General features: G+C 29.8%; 2 protein-coding genes and 1 non-coding gene across 3 annotated transcripts; 2 read left to right on the forward strand and 1 right to left on the reverse strand.

Moving 5' to 3' along the window:
- The first annotated feature begins 741 nt into the window (after positions 1-741).
- On the forward strand, positions 742-2,586 carry LOC112708809 (serine/threonine-protein phosphatase 7 long form homolog). Its single transcript, XM_025760742.1, has 5 exons — positions 742-810; positions 1,237-1,554; positions 1,726-1,979; positions 2,064-2,151; positions 2,236-2,586. The coding sequence occupies exons 1-5, from the start codon at positions 742-744 to the stop codon at positions 2,584-2,586; spliced, it is 1,080 nt and encodes a 359-aa protein (XP_025616527.1).
- Positions 2,587-4,883: 2,297 nt separating this feature from the next.
- On the forward strand, positions 4,884-5,079 carry LOC112714181 (U2 spliceosomal RNA). Its single transcript, XR_003159137.1, has one exon. It is a non-coding gene; the product is annotated as a U2 spliceosomal RNA (small nuclear RNA).
- A 1,372-nt stretch (positions 5,080-6,451) lies between these two features.
- On the reverse strand, positions 6,452-10,507 carry LOC112710227 (protein mago nashi homolog). Its single transcript, XM_025762385.3, has 3 exons — positions 10,212-10,507; positions 9,109-9,285; positions 6,452-6,657 (listed from the first exon to the last, which is right to left on the reverse strand). The coding sequence occupies exons 1-3, from the start codon at positions 10,428-10,430 to the stop codon at positions 6,598-6,600; spliced, it is 456 nt and encodes a 151-aa protein (XP_025618170.1). The 5' UTR covers positions 10,431-10,507; the 3' UTR covers positions 6,452-6,597.
- Positions 10,508-26,622: the final 16,115 nt, after the last annotated feature.

The following is a 26,622-nucleotide window of genomic DNA, read 5'->3' on the forward strand; positions in this document are numbered from 1 at the left end:
AAATTTTAAATTTGATTTGTATAATTGTATATGAAGTGAAATGCTTTCAAATTTTATTTTCTACTATAAATTATTGATAAAAAAAATGAGGTCTCATTTTAAAAAGACTATTTTATTTTTGTGGATAATTTTGAATTTTGAATTAATTGAAAAATAAGTTTGTTAAAAAAAACCATTATCCTAATTTTTAGAATTCCAAAAATTAAAAATAAAAAAATTGATTTGAGTTGGCTTATTATAGTTGGGTCTTTATCTTTTTTCTTAATTAAATATTAAATAATCACTTTGTACTAAAAACAGGGTAATTTACCCAAATAAATAAAGTTGATGAAACCTTTATCCAAATACACAAAACAGAAACAAGTTATTTGTATGTGCATTTTCAACTTTCTATGTAATCTGTGACAAGCAACCACGATTTTTCATTTCAACATAAACCGTTGCTGTTACCAACGGATTATGAATGATGGGATTTTGTGTGTAAACCGTGGCAGGTTCCAACGGATTACAAAAGGAGAAAGCAAGGCATAAACCGTGGCTGGCTACCACAGTTTATGAAGAGGGTGCAATTAACATAAAACGTTGCAGTTTCCCACGGTTTACGTATTAAGGGCTATAAATACATAATCCGCTGAAACTCCTCACAGATCATTTGTGTCACAAACAAAATTTTGAGGATTCTTGGTTTTAGAGAATTTGGGGAAAGCTTTTAAGGTTTTAAAGAGGTTTGAGTGGTGGAGTATGGAGGATGAGGATCGTTTGTACCGACTAAATGACGTCGCTCACGTGGCTGGATACATCGACAAAGCGGTTAGTTATTATTATTATTATTAATATTCTTATTATTATTATTTATATAAATATTGATATTATTATGGTTATTGTTAGTAAAATTATTTTTTTAGATTTTATTTTTATTGTTATTATGAGTGCATAGTATTAGTAGTTTCATTGTTACTATTATTATTGTTGTTACTTTTATGACAATGGTAGTTATTATTGTTACTCTTATTTTTTGCTAGTATTGGGAGCGCTCAGTATTATAATTACGGTTATTGTTAGTAGAGTTCTTTCTGTTGGTGTTGTTATTATTCCATTTTGGTTCGTAATTGTTATTGCTATAATTAGGGAATCAACAAAACTAATGTGAGGCTTCTATTAATTTTTTATAAATTATGTTTGATGTTATTAGCAATGGTCATATGTTTGAGGGATTTTGTTACTCACATTTTGTAGCCTACTAAGGTTATTACCGGAGTTAGGAGACAACAGAATATGCCCTTACACGACCGGATTATACCCTATCTGGAGACCGCGGGCTTGTATCATTTAGCTAGGCTGAACAGTCAGTGGTTCTGGGTTGATGAACCTCCCCTTAGCGCATTTATTGAGCGGTGGCGTCCTGAGACCCACACCTTCCATATGCCCTTTGGTGAGTGCACTATTACTTTGCAAGATGTGGCATATCAGCTGGATTTGCCGATCGATGGTAAGCCCGTTAGTGAGTGCCTGACTGAGTTTGAGAATTTGATGGAGCACGGTAGACCAGCATGGGTGTGATTCCGTGAGTTGTTTGGGGAGTTACCTCCACAAAGTAAAGTAAAGCAGATGACAGTGTGCTACACATGATTCCATGAGAGGTTCCGGGTTCTCCCAGCAGATGCTAGTTATGAGACCGTGCGTATATACGCTCGTGCTTATATTCTGATGCTGTTGTCCTCTCAGCTGTTTGCGGACAAGAATACAAACCAGGTCCACCTTCGCTGGTTGCCTTATTTGGCATCGTTGGACGACCTGGGCAGATATAGCTGGGGCTCGGCTGCACTGGCCTGGTTGTATAGATGTCTTTGTCGTGGGACAAACAGAAACGTTGTTAACTTGGCTGGGCCACTACAGCTTCTACAGTCTTGGATTTTCTGGAGGTTTCCCACTTTGAGGCCCAGTGGGTTTGATGGATTCGGGTTTCCTCTTGCTTCCAGGTACGGTTTATTATTTTTGGTTCATAAATTGTTCAACATCATGTGTTCTTATTTGATATGACATCATCTGAATGAAAATTGTAGGTGGGCTATATATCTGTTGAGGAACGATGCAGGGAATCAAAGATTAGTGTCTGCACGCCTATCGTTGGATCGATTGCGTGTCCACGATGTGAGTCATTTAGTTATTGCTCCTAGTTGCACTGGTTTATGTTAAGTGTCATGGTCTGACGAAACCCTTACTGTTTCATTACAGTTTGTGTGGGAGCCTTATTCTTCTGCCGAGATTGCTGTTGTTATTCATCTAGAGATACTAGTTGACGAGCACCGTAGGCTATGGATGGCCATCACTAGCCTGATATATTTTGCTGCGATTGAGTGGCATCAGGTCGATAGGGTTCTCCCGCAGTTCGGCGGTGTTCAGCATCTCCCTCAGCCAGCTCTGAACATAGATTGGCTACATGCGAAGGATGGCAGGGGTGGAGACCGATGGTTCTCCACGTATTATCAGGAGTGGCATCAGCATTGGGAGAATCAGCTTCATTCAATCATATGGGTCGATATTGCTTGCATTTTTCATGATACTTCAGATGATCTGATTCGATGACTCTGTACTCAACACCTCGTCGAATGCTATAGTCCTTCACACTCAGCACAGCCTCATCTTTATTCTGGAAAGATTGCCCAATCTGAAATTCTGTAGTAGAGCCCCCGACTGTGTTACCACCGTCCTCCTGTTGACCCAGAGCCTCCAAGTTTAGTGTGGAGAAGTGTGGAGGGTACTGCTGAGAAGCAGAACTTAAAGGCCCATGCTGCGCATGTGGATTGGCACCTGTGTCATCGTCGTTGTCCCCGATGATATCAACAGGCTCCTGGTCAGAGTCATAGTCACACAATGCATTCTCTACTCGATCAGGTTCACCAAATCCTTGAATATAAGGTAACTGGCCATCACCGGTGCCCACACGTAAGCCTGCTCAAAGACTCTTGCATTATCCAACTGTGCAGAACTAACAACCTCCATTCGGTCTAAATCAGCCGCGAATGTAGGGGATCCTACCGGCGAAAAATACGGTCTGACCGCAAGTATCGAACTAGACGCACCTCCCGCGGCAGTCGAGCTATGAACTGGAGTTGATGCCCCAGAACTATCGACACCGACCTCCAACTTCGCGAACAACTCGTGAATACGGATCTCTGGAAAACTCTTAACATAATGGAACAGAACCCTAATATCTTCATCAGCCGCTAGCACAAAAGTATCATACTTAACATCGGTCGAGACAACTGCGATAGGAATCTTGTAGAATAGCTTCTTCACCCACTTGCTACCAAACACGCCAAGCTTCTGTAAGATGCTGTTCTTTAAATCTGACAAAGTGCTTGACGAACTGATAAAGACACTCAGTGGTTCTCTGTCAGTGAACTTCACCCCATAACTTTTACTTTTTTTTAATTTTTCCAGAGCAATGCACTAAGGCAAGAACACTCTCCTCCTCACTTGACATTGTAAAAATGATCTCTTATGCAGCTTGAATATCACCCACATATATATAGAGTTTCGGTCTTCCTAAACCACGGCAACCTATAATGTTTTATGGCCATAATTTTTCCTTCATAAACCATTGTAGCCCACAACGTTTTATCATCACCTCGCAGCCTTAGTAAACCGTGGTGGCCTGCCACAGTTTACACACAAAATCTCACCATTCATAATCCGTTGGTGCCAGCCACGGTTTATGTAGAAATGAAAAACCGTGGTTGTTTGCCACGGATTACATAGAAAGCTAAAATGCACATGCACGTAACATGTTTCTCTTTTGTGTATTTGGGTAAAGGTTTCAGCAACTTTATCTATTTGGGTAAATTACCCCTAAAAATAATTGATAAAATGAGATTGGTCTTATTTTAGAGAGCCTATTTTATTTTTATGGATAATCAATTAAATTTTACCATTTTGTATAAAATTTAAATGAACATAAAACTAAATATTTGGATGATAAATCTCACAATTAGTCTCAAATTAATATTTATAATATATAATTTCACAAATATTAATGTAATCAATTTATAAGACGCAAAATAAAATTAAACTAAAATTCAAGATTGTAGATACTCTAAAAGTGGAAATATTTTGTAAAAAAAAAATACCAAAAAATAATTAGAAAATTGATCTTATTTAATATTTATTAATTCAAATAATAATTAATGAATACAAATAAAACAAATTCTGTTTTTTTTTTTTATCTAGCATTATCGCTCTAAAAAATTGTCATGTGTCTCATTACTACAATTATTTTGTTTTAAAATTAAAAGGCCTACCATTAAATCAAAAGTTACCAATATTTGTATATAAATAAAGGCACCATCACATATTAAAATTTCTCACTTACTAAATTTTGTCGTTTAAAGTGTTCAAATGTTAGCATTGTAATCAAGTTTGTTCACTAGTCATATATATGTCCTTGAGGCTATATCATATGCCATTGAGAAATATATCAGCCATTAATGAAGGAAGCAGTGCACTTAGGCACTTTACTTAGCAGGACAAAAATCTGTTGAAATTTGAAAACTTGAAATGATGAGTAGAAGTGTAGAACCAAGGCTGAGCCTGAAGAATTGCATAAAAAGACTCATAGGATATTACTTAATTTAGTTCCTGCATCTGTGGATCTCTATCGTAAGGGAACTAAGAGAATGTTAATCAGGAAGAAATAGTGGACAAAACACGATTAACACAACATTGCTGTATGTCAGGGAGCTACGTTGTTCTTGTGGGTAGTGTTTTCTTTTTCTTTATATTATTATTTATTACATCCTCACCTTATGTCCCACATCGGTGAAACCGAACAGCAAAGGGGTAAGGCGTTAGCATAAAAGAAAGAATTGTTGATGTTTCAAAGCATACCTTTCTCGGCCTTTTGGCTAAGATCAAGTGTAGTATCTGTTCTTATCAGTTTAATATCTGATATGTGGGCCATTGGCCCACACGATATTAAATTTATTTTTTGAGGGTGATGGGCCATTACAGTAGCTTGCTACTGGGCCTGTCAAGCGTCGCCCAAGCCTTACACTACTGCATGGGCCTGGCGCACCCTACAAATTCAGTTCAAAAGGTTCTCATGTTTTTCGTCCAGTTGGTGGTTGTGTAGTTTCGCAAGTTGTTGCAATGGACGACAATTAAAATTTAGCCAATAAAAGAATACTAAGAGATTGTTATTATCAATATTAGACTAGTAAATAGTAATGCAGAAGCCAGAGAGTTTTGAGCCCGAGTTTCATTGGAAGCTTCCCAATGGAATGAAACATGAACTTTACCATTTGGTTGATTCCAGTAGTAGTACATTAAAACATAAGTAATATGAATTACACATATGTTCCAATTTCCTTCAACGACTTTCATTTTTCTATATAACATGATGTAGCTGGAATTATTTCCTTATGCTGAAAAATTATTCAATGGATTCAACTTGGTTTACATAATGTATTACTTATCCGTCAATTATATAAGTGTATGGTATGTAACTATGTATCTGATGTGTAATTTCATCACAAATCTTACAATGACGAGAACATATACAACCTCGCAAACAATTAATTTAGAATTTAATTTTGATGCAGGTAAAACATAGTCATGAGTATTTTACATAGTCATGAGTTTAATTTTGATGTATGAGTTTTAGAGTTTAATTTTGATGTATGTAAAATATTTTACATAGTCATGCAATCACATCCATTTTTTTAGATGATCATTCACACCGTTAATGTAGCGTTACGTAATTCTTAATTTATAAACCAAAACGAGAGAAGGAAAAAGAAAATCCTTTTTAAAGCATTGTTAGTAAACAACTAAATATAACTCTCCAACTAACTTCTACAATAAAAAAAGTAGGTTAAGTCCAAATTACCCTCATTGTAATATTTTCTATTTGGACCCTTTTCCATATTTTATTGTAACAGTTGATTGTAGGATTATTTTTAGTTTAAATAACAATTCCATGTAAAAGTTTTAACTTCATCACTAATTTTGTTTTTTCGGTAGATAAACAAAGTCATAAATAGGCATTCAAACATAAGTTATAGTGTTTTTTTTATGAATTTTAGTTTTGGAAGCAACAAAATGGTAAGGGAAAAGAAAGTAAAATTTGAAACGTTAGGCAGTACACACCACTTCTAGAGTATTTTGTTAGAGCCTAATTATAATTTTTTTTTTCCCACTTAGAACAGATTTTATAAAATATAATAAGACGTGATACCTATCTACAGTAAAAGTTATAATAGTTTTAAAAGACTTCTCTTAGAGATTAAAAAATTGAAGATTATGCCTCAACTTCATTGATCTTTTGTTACTTATTTTTTGTAGGCGGATCACTTTTAACATTTTTTTTATCAAAAACTAAGTTAAAAAAGAAAAAAGAAAACAATTCACAACGTTATATTATACCAAGGTAAAGAAAAAGAACAATAACTCATGCACGAAAAAGCAATCCACTCAACTTTTTGGTACATCCACTCAAATCAGAAAGTTCCAATAACTGTCACATGTTAAGCTGTAATTGGTTGTTGTTACACAAGTACAACTACCCCAAGAGGTTGAACAGATAACATTGAAAACATCTTATATAGGTTTAATCTTGAAGTGAAGGGAAATAAGAGAGAACACAAAGCACTTCAAATCCTGCAAATGCATGAAAATATGATCAGAATAAGCGCAAGTCAGGTGTTGTTTACAGCAAGTAAAACTAAATAATAGCATACCAAGGAGAACACACTAATGAATGATTATGTAAATTAATTTATGATCTAGAGTTTTTATGCAAGTTGACTAATTTTTTCTATCCATTATCATGCTATCTGTCATGTTTAGAAGTTAGGTACTCATTCGGATTTAGCTTTGATTAAGTACTAATCATATTCAAAACTAGTCTGGAGTCCTAATTCAACACCATATATAAGATGTAATTTTACTCATTGAGCTCTCATTCATGAAAATTCCTAATGTAGAAGTCTACAAAAACGTCAATGATAACACTGCGTGTGACTCTTAAATAGACACAAACCTATTGCACAAAATAGCCCAAAGCATGCTTCAACCAATGACATGAAATAAACATTGCACAACGAGTCAATAAAAAACACTCTAATTCATGAACAAAAGATAACAATTGTTACTATACTTCTCACTCAAGCGAACTTCTCTAATATAATCACCAGGGTCAGAATAATTCTTAGTAACTTCCAACTAAATCTACATTTGACCTTAACTCAACATTTAGCTCCATTTGGCCTACATGACATTTGGCCTACATGACAGTAGAACAACAAAATCCTCAGTCTATTTGATTATTGATTTAACTCCGCCTATGTTACACTAGCGGTACATAGCCGGTCCCAAGCCCGGATAAAGGAGGAGGATTGTGTTAGGTCTTCGGCAACCAACATAAAATTATAGCCGAACCCCCCATGACATGAATCAAAGACATTATTGCGCTAAAGCTAGGTCGTTTTTGTCAAACGAGATCTACATGTAAATGGTCTCTCTGTAGACATGATACATGATAGAGCACAATGGCGTCGTTTGATTCATGTAGCCGACCCCACTTAGTGGGACAAGGCTTTGTTGTTGTTGTTGTTGTTGTTGTTGTATTTGATTATTGATTTCCTTTATTTACCTATAGTAGAAGAGAAAAATTGCATGAAAAATCTGTGTAATGCTCTAGGATCTATGGCAAATGCGAACGCTCCTGTGGGAGAGTTAGAGCTCCTCAAGTTTCGACAAGTTTTCTCAAGCGACAACACAAGGATCCACCTTGCTTCAGATCTTTTATTCCATAACCTCCCCTCGTTACCACCTTTCCTGCCCAAAAATAACTAACTTCCTTCAAATAGTGGCTGCATTATTAGTTACAGCAGTCCAAATATGGAGCCCAATTCCCCTCCCTCCTGTTAATTCTTACATACACTTCTCCTACAAATGGTTACTTAACATATTTTCCTTCAACTCAAACATGAGATCATATGATCTTCTCTCTGCATCATATGCCAAAAACTAATGCTTATTGTTCCATGCATTATGAATATATTAATTTCACAAGAAATAAGAAAGGAATTTTCTACTAGCTGTCAAGCATTCTCTTCATCTAGTTGATTGAGTTGAATAAATGTATATATTTCAAGGTACGAAATTCACAATATTGAAACATATAGTAAAATGTCAATAAAGAAGGTGCACAACAGAGAACATGGAAGAGAAGTACTGGATAGGAAATCAGCTGTTAACTAATTCTGTTAAAAATTGTAACAGAATGAGAGGAGAGGAAAATAGGAGATTGGCCAAAGCTTGGAGACGGATTTCAAAGTCAGAAAGGAAGTTAGATCATGAAAGAAGGCAAAACTCTCAAAAGTTCCTTTAATATGACTGAGTTAAACATGTATAAAAGAAAGAAACATCAAAGTAAAATCAATGAGAATAAAGTGGACAGGAATGAAGTTGTGAAGAGTTTGGATGGTGCTATATAGACTACTGCAACTGTTTTTGGCATCATAAAGACACAAGATGAGTTGTTTGCCAAAAAGTTGCCCAAAAATATCTAATTGGGCATCAAGGATTATTGTTTTAGAAGAGAGAACACAAAAAGGAGCTAAGACAGGAAGGTGCTTAGAGTTAAAATCTTTTCTTCAGTAATAGTAACGGCAAAAAACTGGAAATCAAGTCGGATCATCTAGCACAGGAGTGATATACAATTGATATAATGATAATATGATATGCTTTTAGTTCATCTACTTCCAGATATAGCATTTGACCAAAGTAAAAAGCATACGAAACACCATTTAAGCAGTGATGAAAGTTAGTTAAAAAATTTCTACCAGAAGCATCTCTATAGAGAAGTTGGTGTGTGTGTGTATATAAGTGAATATAGTAAGAATGAAAATAGAATAAATGTTCACTTTTTCCGTAGGAGGGAAAGTTTTGCACTTTAATATATACAAACAACTGGTGCAAGGATTATTTCTCAGTATAAATATTCGCAGCAACCAAAGGTGAAAAGGGGACATACGCACCATACAAAATTAACTAGACAGGATCTGACAAAATAAATACATCAAAAGCAACTATCAATCAGCTTACCTGAACGAGGTAGTAAAAGATGCGAAGACCTTCTGGATCTGCACTACTCTGAACATCCACCAGAGAACCAATCTTGGAGGTTGTGAAGGAAATGTGCTCGTTTCCCATCACAATCTCAAGCTCCTGCCTGCCAACACGGTCAGGTTCCGGCCAGTTGTTATCATCTTCCTTCATGATCTGAACAAGACCAACTCATCAGAAAGCAGAACAAAGCAAAAACAAAAACCCTCTAAAAGACATTTGAGAAGGAACAGGTTAAAATACTCAAAATAGGCATAGCTCAAGTGACGGGTTATGAACTAACAAGGCACCACAGAATCAAATTAGAAAATCTACATGATAGTTTTTGCAGCATAGAGTGTCATGGCTATGTTTCCATTGTTATCGAAGCACAGCTTGGTTCAAAATGAAAAAAAGGAGTTTAGCAGTCTGTTAGATGTACGCATGTAGAGGAAGAACATGCAAAAAAAATAATGCCCAAACTTCTTTACAATCCTTTTCAAAGAAAACAAATGATGCATGTCTAGCACATTTAATCAGTGCAGGGCACATGAAATCAATTGGATATTTTCCTAACCTATGGCACAATCTTAAACTATTACATAAAATCATGAATAGTAAAAGAAGCTTGCAAGTTTTCATAAAGATGAATAGTTTATGGGTGTAAACTTGTAGTGAGAACATATTCTGGGTGCTGCTGCTCCACATGTGATGCAATCTTCCTATAAGTACCATATCAGGACTGTTTAAAAGGTTTCTAGTGCCGGCAATTCGGCAAAAATAAAACTATATTCTATCATAAGATCAATGTAGATTGCGCTGCGCAAAACAGCAGCAATCGATGCAGTGGCCACCGCAACAGAAATCGATTTAAAACCTGACTCTAAGAATCTAAACCCTCAGAAATTCAAAATCTGACAATAGCCTGTCACAATTTTGTTTACTATTCTAAATAATTTTTTGGTTGTACTTCGAAAATCTGAGGCGGCAATACCGAAATGCGCTTCACTCACTCAAACAAAACAAATAAATAGATAAATTGAAGATTATAACCCTAAAAGTTAAAGAAAAGGAAGAAGAGAGCGTGAGTTAGTGTCGTTTACCTCGCTGTCGGAGATGATACGACGGCACTCGCGGAGAACGGCAGGGGTGAGGTAAACCTCCTTGCGGATGATGGTGTCGTTTTTGTAGTTGGAGTTGTTGGCGTATCGGAGCTTGCCATCTGGCCTGAACTCGAACTCCAAGAACTCGTGACCGAACTTCCCTTTGTGTCCCACGTAATATCGAAGGTAGAACTCTCCGTTCTCCTCCTCGCTCGTCATTTCTCTGCTTTTCTCTTCTCTTTTGGGTTTCGCTTTCTCTCTGCACAACGACGCAGAGAAAAGAAAGCAAAGGAAGCAGTGGTAATTTGGTAAATATACGTTGAGGTATGTAAATCCCTAAATGGGCTGAAAGCCCAATATCCATCTGAACCAAGGTTGCCGACAATAATTGTCAAGCCCAATTAATAAAAAAATGACACAGCCCATAGGAATTAAGTAAATATCAATTAATAAAAAAATAGAACCCTTAGATTGATCTAGTGGTTAGTCACTAGTTCTTTTAAGCAAGTGTCGGGACTTCAAATTCTGTCTTGTGTATGCAGCAATCCATTGGCCAGCGACAAACAACAAATTAGTCCTTGACATGAGAATTAGGATTATTTAGATTAGTTAGAGAATGAATAGAGCTTTTTTAATTGTAAAAAAGTGACTAATAATAGAAGCTGGTTAGATTAATTATTTTGATCATTAGAGATCGATTAAAAATTTTAAATTCTAAAATGGTGTTTAGTTATTTAAACAAATATGAGGAATTGAAAATAATATTTATTTTAATATTTTTAAAAAATATTTTATACAAATAGTAATATTACTTTGATTTTAAGAATTAATATGATACTAAAATATAAAATAATTTTAGGTAGATTTAAAAAAAAATTCATAATAGTTTCTTTTGCTATGATAATAAAAAAAGTAATTTAAGAATAACTAGCTCAAGTTAAATTGTACTTGCTCAAATTGATTTTAATAAAAGAGTAAGAAATTTAAAAGTTTTACTAATAATTCATAAAAAAAAATAAATGTCTACAAATTTAACTACTAATATTATTTTAAAAAAATTTAAAAACTAAGATTTTAACACAAATATTTCAATTTAATAACAAAATATATATTATTATTAGTGGAAAATTATTATACTTTAGAAACAAATAAAATTATTACTCATTGATTTTATTATTTTTAATATGAAAAATAGTTAACTTTAAATTTAATTAATTTTATAAAATTTTTATAATAAAAATTATTATGCATATTTTCATTTAAAAAATAAAAAAAATTTATATATTTTTGCATATGATCCTGTGCATGCATATATTAATTCTGATTTAAATATTGAGTTAAATAATGTTTAGCTTTATCTTTCATAGCAGTATTTTCAAAATTTGTTTTGAATCCGTTAATCTAGATTTGTTTTAATTTTAATTTTTTGTCACAGGGTTAAGATATCTTATCTTATTAGTCTATTAAGCCGGCTCTCCTCTTCCGTAAAAGTTATAATTAACATCACTTCACAATCTATTTGTATTCCCCCTTCCTCATCGCTCATAAACCGTCGTGGCTTTTCAGCTTTCCGGCGCCACTCCTTAGTCCGACGCAACACCACTCTGTCACATCTTTTTCTCAATCTTTCAAGTGACTGTTAATTGTCGAATTATAAACCCTAAACCTTAAATTCTAAATATAAGGGATGGCTGCACTAGCTTGCTATTGTATGTAGCGGTTGCATCATTGTGCTGTGTGTGGCTACCAATATATAAACGAGTTGTTTCGACCTTGCAAGCCCATACATCGTACACTGCTTTCTCGTGGTTGATGATGTTACAGTTTATTATTCTTTTCCTTTGTTATGTTAGGTTCATATATTTTCTTTATTTTTTTTCGTCCCACTTGTGGAATTTTGTTGTGTTACTTTTTATTTTTTTTTTTCTTGACTCTGTCTTTGGGTTAACTCGCTACTGCTCCACATTTCTATTTTATATACTCAAGTAGTTTTGAATTGTATTTAATATAATTTGAGTTTTTTAAACTGAGTTTTTTGTTAGAGAAAGTATAAGAAGTCAATGAAATATTTTATACAATAGAGATTTAAGAAGTATCAAAGATATAATCATTAGTGTTACTTTTTTTTATCAGCTAGAACTTTTAGAATGAATGATATCATGACATGTAATTAAAATTTTAGATCCAAAAGTCAAGAGTTTAATCCGAACCTAAAAGTTATGATTATTCTAGATAGTATGGAGATATTCATTTTATAATTTATATAATCCATTGTATACATTATAAAAAGTAAGCCATTGTCTTTTTAGCGAGATCCTTCTTGTTATTATTATTATTTTTTATTTGTATGCATGACTAATAACAATTACCTCGATCCATGAGGTTGCAATGATCTAGGGCCTCCGAAAAATTGGTGTATTTTTTTTTTTTGGGTCTTAAGATTTGGTGTATTTGATTCCATGGTTTTGGATTTAACTATTTAAGTGACAAATTCTTTTTATTTGTATTATATTTGAGTTAATAGTACTTTTTTTTTTACTAAAAATATTAGGTTTTATACTATTTTTCTTTTATTAAAATCACCTTCTATTCCAATTATTAGAGCATTGCTTGAGGCTCTTCCAAATTTTCTGTCTCTCTACTGTCACAAGCACACCATGAATATTTTTAATATAAGCTTCATAAAAAATGTTAGAGGACTAATATATTAATCACATAATATTTCAATTATTTATACAAATTTTTTATTTATAAATAAAATAAACATAATATTTATGGATATAGCCATACTTTAAAAAAATATTTTTTTTGCTGATTATACATATTTTATTCGCACATAAAACAAAATAGTTATGAACGTATTTCATTTACACTGTCAACAAAATAAAATTGTATTTAATAGTATAATTTAAATTGATATAAATAATAAAAATTGATATAATTTATTACTATTTAAATTATATTAGTTTAATTTTTTATATATGATTTAATCTTTATATAGTTTTAATTTGAATTTATTTTTTAAATCAATATAATCTATGCAATACTAATCAATAAAATTTAAATTAAAATCACACAAATAACCGGACATTGAAAATAACCTTACATCATTTAAAACTACATGTTTCTATCTATTAACACCACAATCTCTCTCAAAAATTTTAAATTCATTCCCATAAAAATTCACTACTTTGATTTCTGTATTCAATTTGGATAAACATAAAATACACTAATTCGATATCTTTAAATATAATATTTATAATTATATCTCATTTGTTAAATATGATTTTATATTTCTATATCTCTGTCATATTATGGGCAATTTACGTATTTAAAATATTTGGAGAGAAAGCTCACCAGATTACAACTTTTCAAAACACCAGACGCAATTACAAATTTTCTATTTATATGTAAACCGCGGCATCCTGACATGGATTAGAGTGTGCACGTAAACCGCTACACCCTGTCGCGGTTTACATTGAGATTTTGCAAGTACATAAACTGCTACACCCTGTAGCGGTTTATGAAGGATCGGCGTGCACGAAAAAACTGCGGAATCTTGTAGCGGTTTCTTTAGGATTGGCCTCACTATAAAAGTCACTTGAGGCTGTAGCGGATTTCATTTGAGCACGTTTGAAAATGAGATAGAGAGAGAAAGTAGTGAGAAGGTTGAGAGTTACCGGAAGATTCCTTTTATCCTTCAAAACAGAATTAACACACTCAGATATATTGGTCGTCATGTGACCAAACCATCTGCCGCCGTCCTGGTGCTCAGTCCACTTATCGTACTCTATTCTGTTCGCCCAGTCACATATAGTTGGATTCTCAGTTCGCATGATATCAAACCAATAGTCAAACTCTACCTCAGTCTTCGCATAAGCAGCGTTCACAAGTAATTGCTTTGCATCCGTACCCTTGAAACTGAGTGAGAAATTAGCTACAACATGCCGAATACAAAATGCTCGATATGCATACGGAGGTAACCAACCACTGTCAGGTTCCTCAAGTGCAGCCTTGATGCCGTTGTACCTGTCCAAGATGACCAGTATCCCCTCTTGCGGAGTCACATGTTGGCACAGGTTGGTCAGGAAGAAAGACCACGACTCCGCATTTTTTCCTTCCACGAGGGCAAAACCAATTAGCAAGATGTTGGAGTTTCCATCTTGCGTACTAGTCAAGAACAAAGTGCCGCCATACTTGCCATACATATGAGTGTCATCTATGTTTATTAGAAGCTTGCAATGTCGAAAAGCTTCAACACAAGGAGGAAATATCCAAAAAAGACGATGAAAATACACGGTAGAATCGTCAACCTGATCACCGACTAGAACCGGAGAAGTCTTCAACAAGGCAACGGTTTTCTCCATGATAGACTACACACCAAGGATCCAACGGGGCAGCTCGGCATAGGACTCTTTCCAATTTCCGTATATCTGCGCTATTCTGTTTAGCCATCCAGGCCTTCTTGTAACTAGGCCTGAACCTGTACGTTGCTTCAGTAGTTTCTTGCAACACCTTTATCGAAACCGTCGCATCGGCTCGAACCAGAGGAAAGATCTTCGCATAAATGGCATGATAATCAAGCTGTCGGTGGTCACTTGATATCGATGTAGCCAAGCAAGTGTGTGGTCCGTTGTACTGTTGAACCTCCCAAGTACTCTTTCGCTGCCGAAGTGTGATGCGAATCATCCACGTGCAACCTTTACCGAACTCCTTGCACCTCCCATGATACTGAAGATGATCCGACTCTATCACCCTGTACTCAACACCACGGCGAATGCTGTAATCCTTTACACTCAGAACAGCTTCCTCCTTACTTTAGAAAGATTGGCCAATTTGAAATTTAATGGTAGCATTTCCCTCGTTCAATCCATGACCCCCAAAGCTATAAACTATGTCTAGCGGTTGGCCGATGGCTTCCAAGTTCAGGATAGAGAAGTGTGGGGGATGTTGATGTGTGCCAGAACTTGACGGCACCTAACGTGTGCTGGATTTGTTGGAATATCATCATCACTGTCCCCACCGACGTCAGCAGGCTCTTCATTCGAATCATCATCTCGCATTGCATTTCAGCCCGATTCGGTTCACCCTCACATCCAACATCTGGAATCAGACGGGATGACGTAACTACCCCAATTGCACCAGATGGACGATTAGCCAACAAACAATCAGGTGCAACGACAGGCATCAAGGTAGAAGCACCCCCCATTATAGTCGACAGAGGATTTGGCGCCGATGCCCCAGAACTATTGATGCCATGTTCTAACTTCGCAAACAACTCGTATATCCTCACTTCCGAAAAACTCTGCCAACAATGAAACAACACCTGCATATCTTCATCGGACCCTATCACGAATGTTTCATATTTCACGCCAGTTGATACAACCGCAATAGGAATATTGAAGAACAGCTCCTTCACCTACTTTGTCCCGCACATGCCCAACTTTTGCAGTATACTGGTTTCAGATCTAACAGCGTATTAGATGACCGGATAAAAACACTCAGTAGTTCTCTATCGGTATACTTTACACCATGACTTTTACTCTTTTTAATTTTTCTAGAGCAATGCACTAAGACTAAAAAGCTCTCCTCACTCTCCATTCTAAGGTTTTGAATGAAAATAACACTCTATACAACTTGCTGAGTATATATAGGCATCTTCCAAGCAGCCACATTCTGAAGAAATCGCTACAAGGTCCTGCAATTTCTTCGTGCACGCCATTCCTTCATAAACCGCTACATGGTGTAGCGGTTTATGTACTTGCAGCACCTCAACGTAAACTGCGACAAGATGTAGCGGTTAACGTGCAAACTCTAATCTGCGTCTGAGTGTCGCAGTTTACATATAAATAGAAAAGTTGCAATTGCGTCTGGTGTTTTAAAAAGTTATAATCTGTTAAGCTTTTTCTCCAAATATTTTAAATACGTAAATTGCCCTCATATTATCCTATGTCTATAAATAAACATGACCTAAATTATAACATTAATATTTGATGCCATTTTTAAGACTAACTTATACCTCTCTAAAAAATTATTTAAAGTGCTTATAGAAAACTTATCAACAACAACAATAATAATAATAATAATAATAATAATAATAATAATAATAATAATAATAATAATAATATTGTTCAATAAAGTTATTAGAAATCATTCTGTACAAAATTCAAGATTGAAATCATTTGATATTTTTATATTTAACATAACTTAGTTTGGTGTGAAAGTTAGCAATTAAGTATAATCAACGTTATTTTTTTTATTTTTACTTGAATCTCTACTTGATCACTAAATTATCAATTAACTCAAAAAGTTAATGGAATTTTTACTTCATAATTAGACTAACTTAACATACACATCTATGTAGCACATACATATTATTTTTTTATTCATAATGTGTGCAAAAATTATGTTAACAAAAAAAACTTGTGTCAAATTTGTTTTCTCTGTTAGTGAGTTACGTCGAAAAATGGACCGAGAATTATTATATTTAACAGAGAAAAATATTAGAAATTGATCTGTGTATTAATTTTTTTGAGGATTAAAATATCTACTTTTAAAATCTTTAGGGATTGATTTGGGTAATTACTCCACTAAAAAATAGACTAGGAACAGATTTGTCTGTAGTAAAATTTTGAGAATATTTTTGTGTTTTAATTTTCTTAAAAACTAAAATATTCGCTTTTAAAATCTTTAAAAACTGATTTAGATAATTACTATAAAATTAAAAATGCAGTCACTCTCGTTCTTTTTGTTAAAATTTAAAATTTAGTAACTACTAACTCTCGTTCTCTTTTTGTTCAAATTTAAAATTTAAATATATGCATAAAAATTAGTAATATTATTTAAATGTATGTCTAAAAATTTAGATGAGTTATTTAAATTAAAATTTATTTAAAATTTAAAATAAAAATTAAATTAATATGATTCACATCATAATAAATTATATCAATATTTATTTTTAAACTGATCTAAACTATATTGTAAAATACAATTTTATCTTGTTGGCATTAAAAAAAAAGTATAAACATATCTTGTTTTCACTATTAATAAGATGCATTTAAAAAATTTCTAAGTTTATCCCGTTAGTAGACGAAATACATGTTTAAAATTTTTATACTATCTTATTGATAATAAAAATGAGATATGTTTATAATTATCTTATTTTTAGTATTAACGAGATAAGTAAATTTTTTTTTGGGTATCTTTATATCTATAAATATTATATTCATTTTATTTATTTATAAAAAAATCCTCATTTATACTAGTGTATTTATAAATATTACTGATTCATTTTATTATTTATTAATTAGGTGTAAAAATAGAATTTCAGCAATTAGTTTATGATTTAATTAAGAGATTTTAGATTCACATCTTGAAATAATTAAAAAAAATAATTTTTTATATAATAAAAGATATTTTAATAAAGAAAATTACATACCAACTCTTCTTATATCTTTATTACATATAGCATTAAATTTTTTTTTGGTGACTACATATAGCATTAATTATTATCATTATATTATTTTACAACGTGTAATATTTTAGCGCTAAAAATATTGATGTGGTGTATTCTGATATTAGTATGCTTATCTCTTTCTTGTTTACTTATTTTACAAAAATATTTTTTTATAATTATATAAAAATTAGTATTTAATAAATAATTATACTAATTATTACTCATTCTAATTGTCAATCATTATAATATAATTGTTAATTATACATAATTAACATTTATATGATATTATATTACGCCAAACATACTCACGTATTCTGATGTCTGATGTCAGTATGATTGTTTCTCTCTTTTATTTTTTATTTATGAAAAGTATCAATTTTGAATAATTATATTTGCTAGTATTTAATAATTAATTATGATAAAATTTATCAATAATTATAATATTTTATATTATATTTTTTTAGTAATTATAATAATTTTTTATATATTTCTATGAATATTATATATAGAAGGTCATATTTTCTGTTCATGAGTGTAAATTTTATAGGCATAATTTTTTGTTTTGTTTTTTATTTTTTTTAACTATTTTATTTTCATACAACAATAATGCATTTTTTATTTTTTTTTATCAAAATTAATCATTTTTTATTATTGAAAATCCTGTGATTAGTTTTTTAGGTAGTTATTTTGAGATTTTATTTTTTAATATATTAGATATGATTTATTTTGATGTTTTTTTATCATATTATTAATTAATATTTTTTATAATCTTAAGAGTACTATATTTATAGAAAGAACGTAGATATTAATATATAATTATAAAAAAGATAATATTTATATATTACTAAAGTTATATATTATTAGAAAATCTGTGTATTACTAAAGTTAAAATTTGTATAATTATTGTTGTAAATCAACTAATGGTAATAATTTATATGATTATATTATTAGAAAAAGATAATATTTTAATTTATTATTATTAATTACATTTAACGTAAATTTTATAAATTATACTATAATTGTACAAAATTATTTGTTTTTAAAATAGAGAATCAAATTATTATGTTATTAATTAATAATTTATTTTCTAATTTTAAAAGTATTATAATTAAATGCCTAGACTCTAATTAAATGGTAAAATATTAGTCTATTAAACATAATATTTAAATTAAAATTTGAAAATAAAATAATATTTCAAATTTTTTGTTGTTAAAAGTTCTATAATTAGTTTGTTTAAGGTAGTTATTTTGAGATTTTATTTTTTTATATATTGGTATAATTTTATTTTGATACTCTTTATTATATCAGTAATTAATAATTTTTTTTAATTTTAATGGTATTTTATTTATGGAAGGAATGTGTATATTAATATATGATTATAAAAAAATATTTATATATTATTAAAGTTTAGAATGTGTGTAATAATGTTTTAACTCAATTAATAGTAGGAATGTATTTGATTATATTATTAAAAGAAATATAATATTCTAATTTATTATTAATTATAATAAATATAAATTATACTACAATTATACATAATTATTTGTTATTAAATTAGAAAATTAATCAGTCACCAAAAAAAAAATTAGAAAATTAATTATTATATCATTCATTAATATTTTTTTTCTAATCTTAAAAGCATTATAATTAATTGTATAGACTCATCTTAAGGGATAAATATATTAATCTCATTATTAGTTTATTTTAGATAGTTATTTTGATATTTGTTTCTTGACGTATTGGATATAATTTTATTTTGATGCTCTTTATTTTTTTCCTACTTATGTATAGATATTCTGAGAACGTACAACTACATAGTAAAAATTTTTTTTCAATGAATTTAAAAAATTATTTTTTCATAATATTAAATATTTTTAAAATTTATTTTATATAAAATCTAAATAAATTTTTTTTTATTATGACTATAAATAATGAAAAAAATAGAATAAAATAATCATTCAATAGAATGTATATTAATTAAATTATTATAATTAAGATAAATTTTTATAACACATATACTTAAAAATTAAAGAAAAATATATTAAAAATATTCCAGTAGCACTGCCTCTTCCCAAGACATAAATCCATCCCAAACCAATACAGAAACAACCAAAGCCCCAATAAATTAGAATTCAAAAGCCGGGTTTAAGAAACACTGAGCGCAAGTTTCATGCCAAGTTGGCAGTGACGAGGTGTTGGGCACAAGAAGAAGTAGCTCCCTGGCTTTGAAAGTGTGATCTTGTTGTTACCGCCTTTGTAGTTTTTTATTGGGTGGTTTGAATTGCAGTTAATGTAGTCGCTTTTGCTCACTTCCTCCACTTGGTGGAGCCTTGCCTCATACTTGAACGCTGAATTATTAGTTATTAACAAACAAAAAATGTTAGCTTTCTCCTCAGATTATTGAATATATACAAAAATGTTATTCCTACATTATAATGGTGCACGGACATTAACACGAATACAGACTCGATACGACACGGAATAATTTGATATACAAATTTTAAATTTTTATAAAATACAGGGACATGCATACATATAAAATATAAAGTATTTTTTAAATAAATTGTAATGATATTTTGATATTTTATTGATATTAAGATATAAATTAATTTTTTAATTATTTTTAAAATCTTATTTTAATTATATTAAATATTTAAAATATTTTTTATTTTAATAAATAATAATATATACTATATCTAAATTTATTTCAAGAATATATATTAAGAATAAGACTGAACACGTTGACACGTGATGGTGGTATTTAGGTGTGTTTAAGTGTGTTTGGAGAAAATTTTTTTATTTTTTATTAAGACACGGTTGGACACAATAGACACGCGTGTCGGACGAGTGTTGGTGAGTGTCGTGTCCGAAATGTGTCCGACACGCGGACACGGAGCGAAGTGTCCGTGCTTTATAATTCCTACATAAAAATTAACTAAATAAAATATAAATTCTAATTAACTAATACTCAAACACTTTAAGAATTGCTCATTTTAATTATTAATTATTTTATTCAAAAATATATAAATTAATATGTATATATACAATATATAATAACTAATTATATATATAATATTTTTATTTAAATATTACAAGCATTTATATACAACAAGATGATCGTGAGATTATATGATATGATTAAATAATTATAAAAATACTTTTGCTTAAAAGGCATATATATCAAAATCAAAGTATAATACTGTATAACAACCTCAATTCAAAGTATTTTTGCTTTTTAAAATTATAGTTCTTTTATTATTATTTTAGAAGAGAAAAATAAGGCTAAGCATGTATTTATTGTTCTAACAATGGAAAATAAAAACTTTGGAGATTAAAATAAGTACCGCACAAAAATCAAATAAGAAAACGATGAAATATAGAAGAGAGAAGACTCACTTAGAGTATCATTAACTTTGAATTTAAAATTTTCGGCCCAGATGCCATAATCAGGTCCAATGACCCATCCAGAAGGACCTCCAACAACGTAATCTGTTGCAAAAACAGTTGGAAAAGCCAACAACAAAATCAAGAATGAGGCAGCAACTAATGCTGCTACAGCTTTAGCCATGTTTCTATGAAGAAAATGTGCTCTCTCACAATAATAATAATAATAATAATTCAAAGGAATTTATAGCATGAGAAGCTTTCCAAGCTATGCTACTACTAATGAATACTTGTTAAAAAAACAGACATATATATATATATATATATATATATATATATATATATATATATATATCCAAATTATTTTAAGAAAAGAGTTTCATAACAAAAAATTTTCATTAATTAGTCAAAATTTTTTATAATTTACTTCATTTATATAATTTAATAACAGTTTTATTTTTTATTTCACTCTCCTATCAATTCACTTATTATATTCTTATCAATTCCACTTATTAATGACATTAATTATAATATCATATTTCTTATTATTAGACATTTTTATAATCAATACTTAATATTTCTTTTTATAATTTAATTTTTATATTTAAGAATACAATAAAGATTCATAATAATTATAAAGAACGGTAATGATAATTTGTATTAAATGAATTAATTGTAATTGATTTTTTTGTTAAGTCATTTATCATCATTTAATATAGATACAAAATCTAAAAACTACCCAAATATGATTTTGTTTTCATTAATTCAATTATTTTTATTCAAAATTCACAACTCTAATACCATTGCAAGTACAATTAGAATAGGTTAAGAAATTTTACAATCATCTTTATCATTGTAAATAGTACGACGACATTTGAATTCAACCTTAATAATACGGTACCTATGGTAGAAGGTGCTAAAGAATTCGAAGACAGACTCACCCGACTAGCTTGTTGTCAGTCAACCAATTTTTTAGAATATGAAAAACCACACTAACTTTGATGAGGTATGGTAATAAATTGATTTAATTTTGTGTGTTTTTATGTGTATTTATAATTATATTGTACTAACTAAGTTCATATACATAACATTCATACGTTCATATACATAACATCCATAATTACATACAACTAACATCTAAAAATTAAATTCATATTTATTAGATATTACATCCATACACATATCATTTTTTAGTTATTGTATAATTAACTATAAAGTTCACACACATGTTTTTAAATTTTATCATAATTGAATTTAAAAAAAATGTCAAATTCTTAAATTAATTTATTCAATTGATAAATTTATACATAACATCCATAAATTAATACACATAACATCCATAATTTTATACTCATAATATTTATAATTTTATACATAAATGTCTATAATTAATAAATTTTTATAATTAATATTATCAAATTTTAAATTATACGTCTTATTGTATTTTTCAAATTATCTTATATGTGCCTTAATAATAGATCATGATTTTAATTATTTTAATATTTTTATTTAATATTTATATATATGCTTATTTATTGATTTTAATATGACAAGTTAATAATTATTTTTAAAAATTTATTTTTTAATTTTTGTTTATATTTTATATTTTATATTTTATTTTCTAATAATCTATATGTAAAATATAAGTTGTATAATAGAAATTATTAAAAAATTTTAATTTAATTTCCAAAATTTTTGTAGAAAACTATTAAATTTTAATGGATAATAATGTGACTGAGAAATGTTAAGAATTTGATTTGGAAGAAATTGAAATTAATTTTAAAAAGAACATTAATAATTTCAAATATGCATCAAAATAGTAGATAATAAAAAGAATAAGTGATAAAAAAAATATATATCTCTTACTTATCAAAAGAATAAAAATTTTTACGTAATATTTTTATATTTATTCTTTGACTACTTAATTAAAATTATTCTTATTTTAATAGCCAATCTTAACTAAGGTAATTTAATATATGATTAATGGTGGTCATATATTGACCAGCCAATATATGACTGGCATATGACAAAATAAGTAAAGAGATTTTTTTTCTACCATACTAATAAATGCCAATGAAATGTTAGGAATTTTTTCATTATAAAATAAAAAAAATTATTTTTAAAAACAAACTAAACTAACATTGTATTTCAATTTTTATTTTATTTTTATGGGGTTTCTATAGAATTCGCCCGCGGTAAACTTCAAAAATTATACAAAATTTATCTAAGAAAGAGGTGAACTTGTGTATACTTCATAAAATTCGTCTAAATTAAACGTGAACTTTCATACATCGTAACTTTTCTTTGTTATATTGGTATTTATTCTTCCATTTTATACCATAGTTAAATATTTATTATAAATAAAAATATTAATAAATATAATAAAATATTATTTATTAAAACTTTTTATAGTATTCATTAATATTTTTTTATTATATTCATTAACATCCTTATAATATAATAATTATTTTTTGTAAATTTAATTAATATTAGTATATCAATATTCGTTAACATAAATTAGAAGAAAACACTGAATAATATTAAATTTATCGTCGGATGTTACCGATAAATTTAGCAGTAAATTTTTTTATGATTATGAGTAAAAATTCATCCCTCAAATAAGGTATCATTGGATTTAAAATTCCGCCGCTAAATCTGACAATAAATAGAGGCACAAAAATTAATTATATTAGCGCCAAATTTACCGTCGGAAAATTCCAACGGTAACAGGATTTAGTGAAACGTGTCGTTTAGACAACGACGAACACCTTATCATAGAATTTTTTCGCCGATAAATCCGACAATAAATTTGGGATAAAATTCAAACGCGAAACTCCTCTCTCTCTCTCTCTCTCTCTCTCTCTCTCTCTCTCTCTCTCTCTCTCTCTCTCTCTCTCTCTCTCTCTCTCTCTCTCTCTCTCTCTCTCTCTCTCTGATTCATTGAAGAAGGTTGTTCCGCTACCACATGGAGCTGTCGTTACCGCCAATAAGCCACATTGTCGTCGCATATCAGCACGTCGTCGTTATTTCTGTTCGAGCCTCTGCCATGCCGCTGATGTTGGTGTCCCTTGCCGTCGATCAGAGGTCATCGCCTTGTCCCTATCAACGCGGCTGAGGTCCACTGCGCCAAGGTAAGGTTGTTGTCCTTTTTTTGTGTGTTTTGTTATATTACTAAACCCTAACTCCACCACTAGAGGTTTCACTGCTGTCTCCTGTCACCGTCACGCTTCCATCATTCTGCGGCCATTGTAACATCCTAACTTTTTGAATCATATTCATTATTTAATTAAAATTGTAATGATTTAAAATTTAAATTCATAATAAAAAATTTAAAAATGATACATTTGAAAAACTAACATATCTAATTTAAAATTTGAAAATACGAAAATACTAGTTTTAGTAAATTTCTAACAAACAATAAACCACCTTTAAAGATATAGTCATAACTAATTCCATGCTTATTGAATTTGAATGATCTTTAGTTACATGAAAAGATAAGAAAAATATCTTTATTCTTTAAGTCTTGTGCAAAATCAAAATCAAATTAAATTAAGTAGATAAATCTGTTATAAGTTCATAGTAGAAAATCATGCCCTAACCAACCAGCCTGATATACTAACAATATTTCGTGAATATCTAAAGTTGGGATTATCCAATTAACTTCATTAAAACCTCATTTTAAATATAACTCAATTATCTATAAATTTGTCTCTAATAGCTATTTTCAATTTCTAAACGTAAAAAATATTATAGGACTCACAAACTGACGATTCAGATTGAAGAATTTAGCTAAACGTAAGTTAGATTCTACCAACACAATCTGTACATACCTAAGAGTTATTTGAATCATTTATTTTTCATTCTATTCCTTTTTTTATACAAAATATTCTAGGTAATCTATCTTCTCTATCTTCTATTATCTCTATAAATGATCATTCATATATCTTCTCCACTTCATTATAAGAAAAACCATGATCTCTTTTCATTTTCTTACTCTCACTTTAAAGAAGATATTATTAAAGAAAAATCATTATCTCTATTTACAAATTTCACTCTTATATTATTCAAGAAGATATTGTCTCTAAATTAAACTATGGGAAATGAATTTTTTTTTTATTCGGTCAAAGACACATACCTACATAAAATATATATATAAAGTCTAGCTATAAAATAAGTCTCTCTTTATTAACAAATAGTGTCTATTTGCATTGAAATATATATAAGAATTTCACTGGAGGTAAGAGTTTTATATTATTTTTTTATATGTCATATCTTACATGTTTTTTAATATAGATGTTAGCATTTTCTGTCATGATATAATGTCTTTTTATTTTGTACACATTATGCATTATAATAATCATTTTATGTGTATTAAAAAACAGAGAGAATAATCTTTCGGTAAAGGAAGGTAATTTTCAAAGCCAAGATAAGGTAACTTATAAAGACAAGATAATTGAGATAGTCCTTCAGCGAGGAAAGGTGATCAAATCGAAATGATCTTTCGGTAAGAGAATGTGATCAACAAACTTTTGGGATAAGAACTTTCGACAAAAGGAGGGGACTCCCATCAATTTTATATAATAATATCTCTTTATTGCATACACATTAAGCATTACACTAACCATCTTATGTGCATTAAAGAATTGAGAGAATGATCTTTCGATAAGGGAATATGACCCTAAAGACAAAATATCGAAATGATTTTTCGGTAAGAAAAGGTGATCGACAAATTTATGTTTCTTTTTTTTTTTTTGCGTGACTCCATTCTTGTGTATATTTAAATAACCTTGATTGTAAATTGAAAAGACAGTATGATTCTTCGATAAGGGAAGGTGACCCCCAAAGACAATATATCGATGTGATCCTTCATTAAAGGAAGGTGATCGCCAAAATTTTTGAAATAAGAATATTCGATAAGGGAAAGGGACTCCTACCACCTTTGTATAGCGGTTTGGATTCAATACCTTTTATATAAAAGTTACAAAAAAATAAAAAATACAAAGAAAAGTGTGATTATAATTGTTCTTATTTTATCCTTTATGTTTGATTTATGATTATATTTATTATTCTTATTTCATTCAAAGCATAAAGAATATTAAAGAGTAGTTATTTTATTATGTTCATTAATATTTTTTATAATATAATAAATATTTAAATATGATATAAAATAAAAGAATAAAAATAAATATAATAACAAATAGTTAAGAATATAATGTAAAAAATTTTATAGTATATAACAATAATCCTAACACACATAGAAAATAAAAAAAATTATTATAAATATTTAATAGGAATAGATAATACTTTTATTTAAAAAAAATATTATTTTATTATTTATAATGTGTGTTTAATTATTTTTAAGCGAATAGATCTAATAAAATTTGAGGTACCAAACGAATTTTAGCCATTTATTAAATTTGCCGATAAGTTTTGAAAAAATTGATAAGGTTCGTCTAAGAAGTTGGGTAAACTTTATGAAAAAAAAGTAAAAAACAAAAAAAAAGATTATGGGATATAATGTTAGTTTAATTTATTTTTATATTTTAAAAACAAAGATTTTTTTATTTTGTA

This window comes from Arachis hypogaea, chromosome 9 (genome assembly GCF_003086295.3).
Source record: "Arachis hypogaea cultivar Tifrunner chromosome 9, arahy.Tifrunner.gnm2.J5K5, whole genome shotgun sequence".
Lineage (NCBI taxonomy): Eukaryota > Viridiplantae > Streptophyta > Magnoliopsida > Fabales > Fabaceae > Arachis > Arachis hypogaea.

Bases quoted from the DNA above. Each gene is read 5' to 3' on its own strand.
- LOC112708809 (XM_025760742.1), top strand. From the start codon at position 742: ATGGAGGATGAGGATCGTTTGTACCGACTAAATGACGTCGCTCACGTG. The intron at 1,555-1,725 runs GTGTGATTCCGT...TTGTCCTCTCAG, and splicing joins AGCACGGTAGACCAGCATGG to CTGTTTGCGGACAAGAATAC. The intron at 1,980-2,063 runs GTACGGTTTATT...TGAAAATTGTAG, and splicing joins GGGTTTCCTCTTGCTTCCAG to GTGGGCTATATATCTGTTGA.
- LOC112710227 (XM_025762385.3), bottom strand. From the start codon at position 10,430: ATGACGAGCGAGGAGGAGAACGGAGAGTTCTACCTTCGATATTACGTG. The intron at 9,286-10,211 runs GTAAACGACACT...GGTCTTGTTCAG, and splicing joins GTATCATCTCCGACAGCGAG to ATCATGAAGGAAGATGATAA. The intron at 6,658-9,108 runs GTAAGCTGATTG...ATGCATTTGCAG, and splicing joins TCTTTTACTACCTCGTTCAG to GATTTGAAGTGCTTTGTGTT.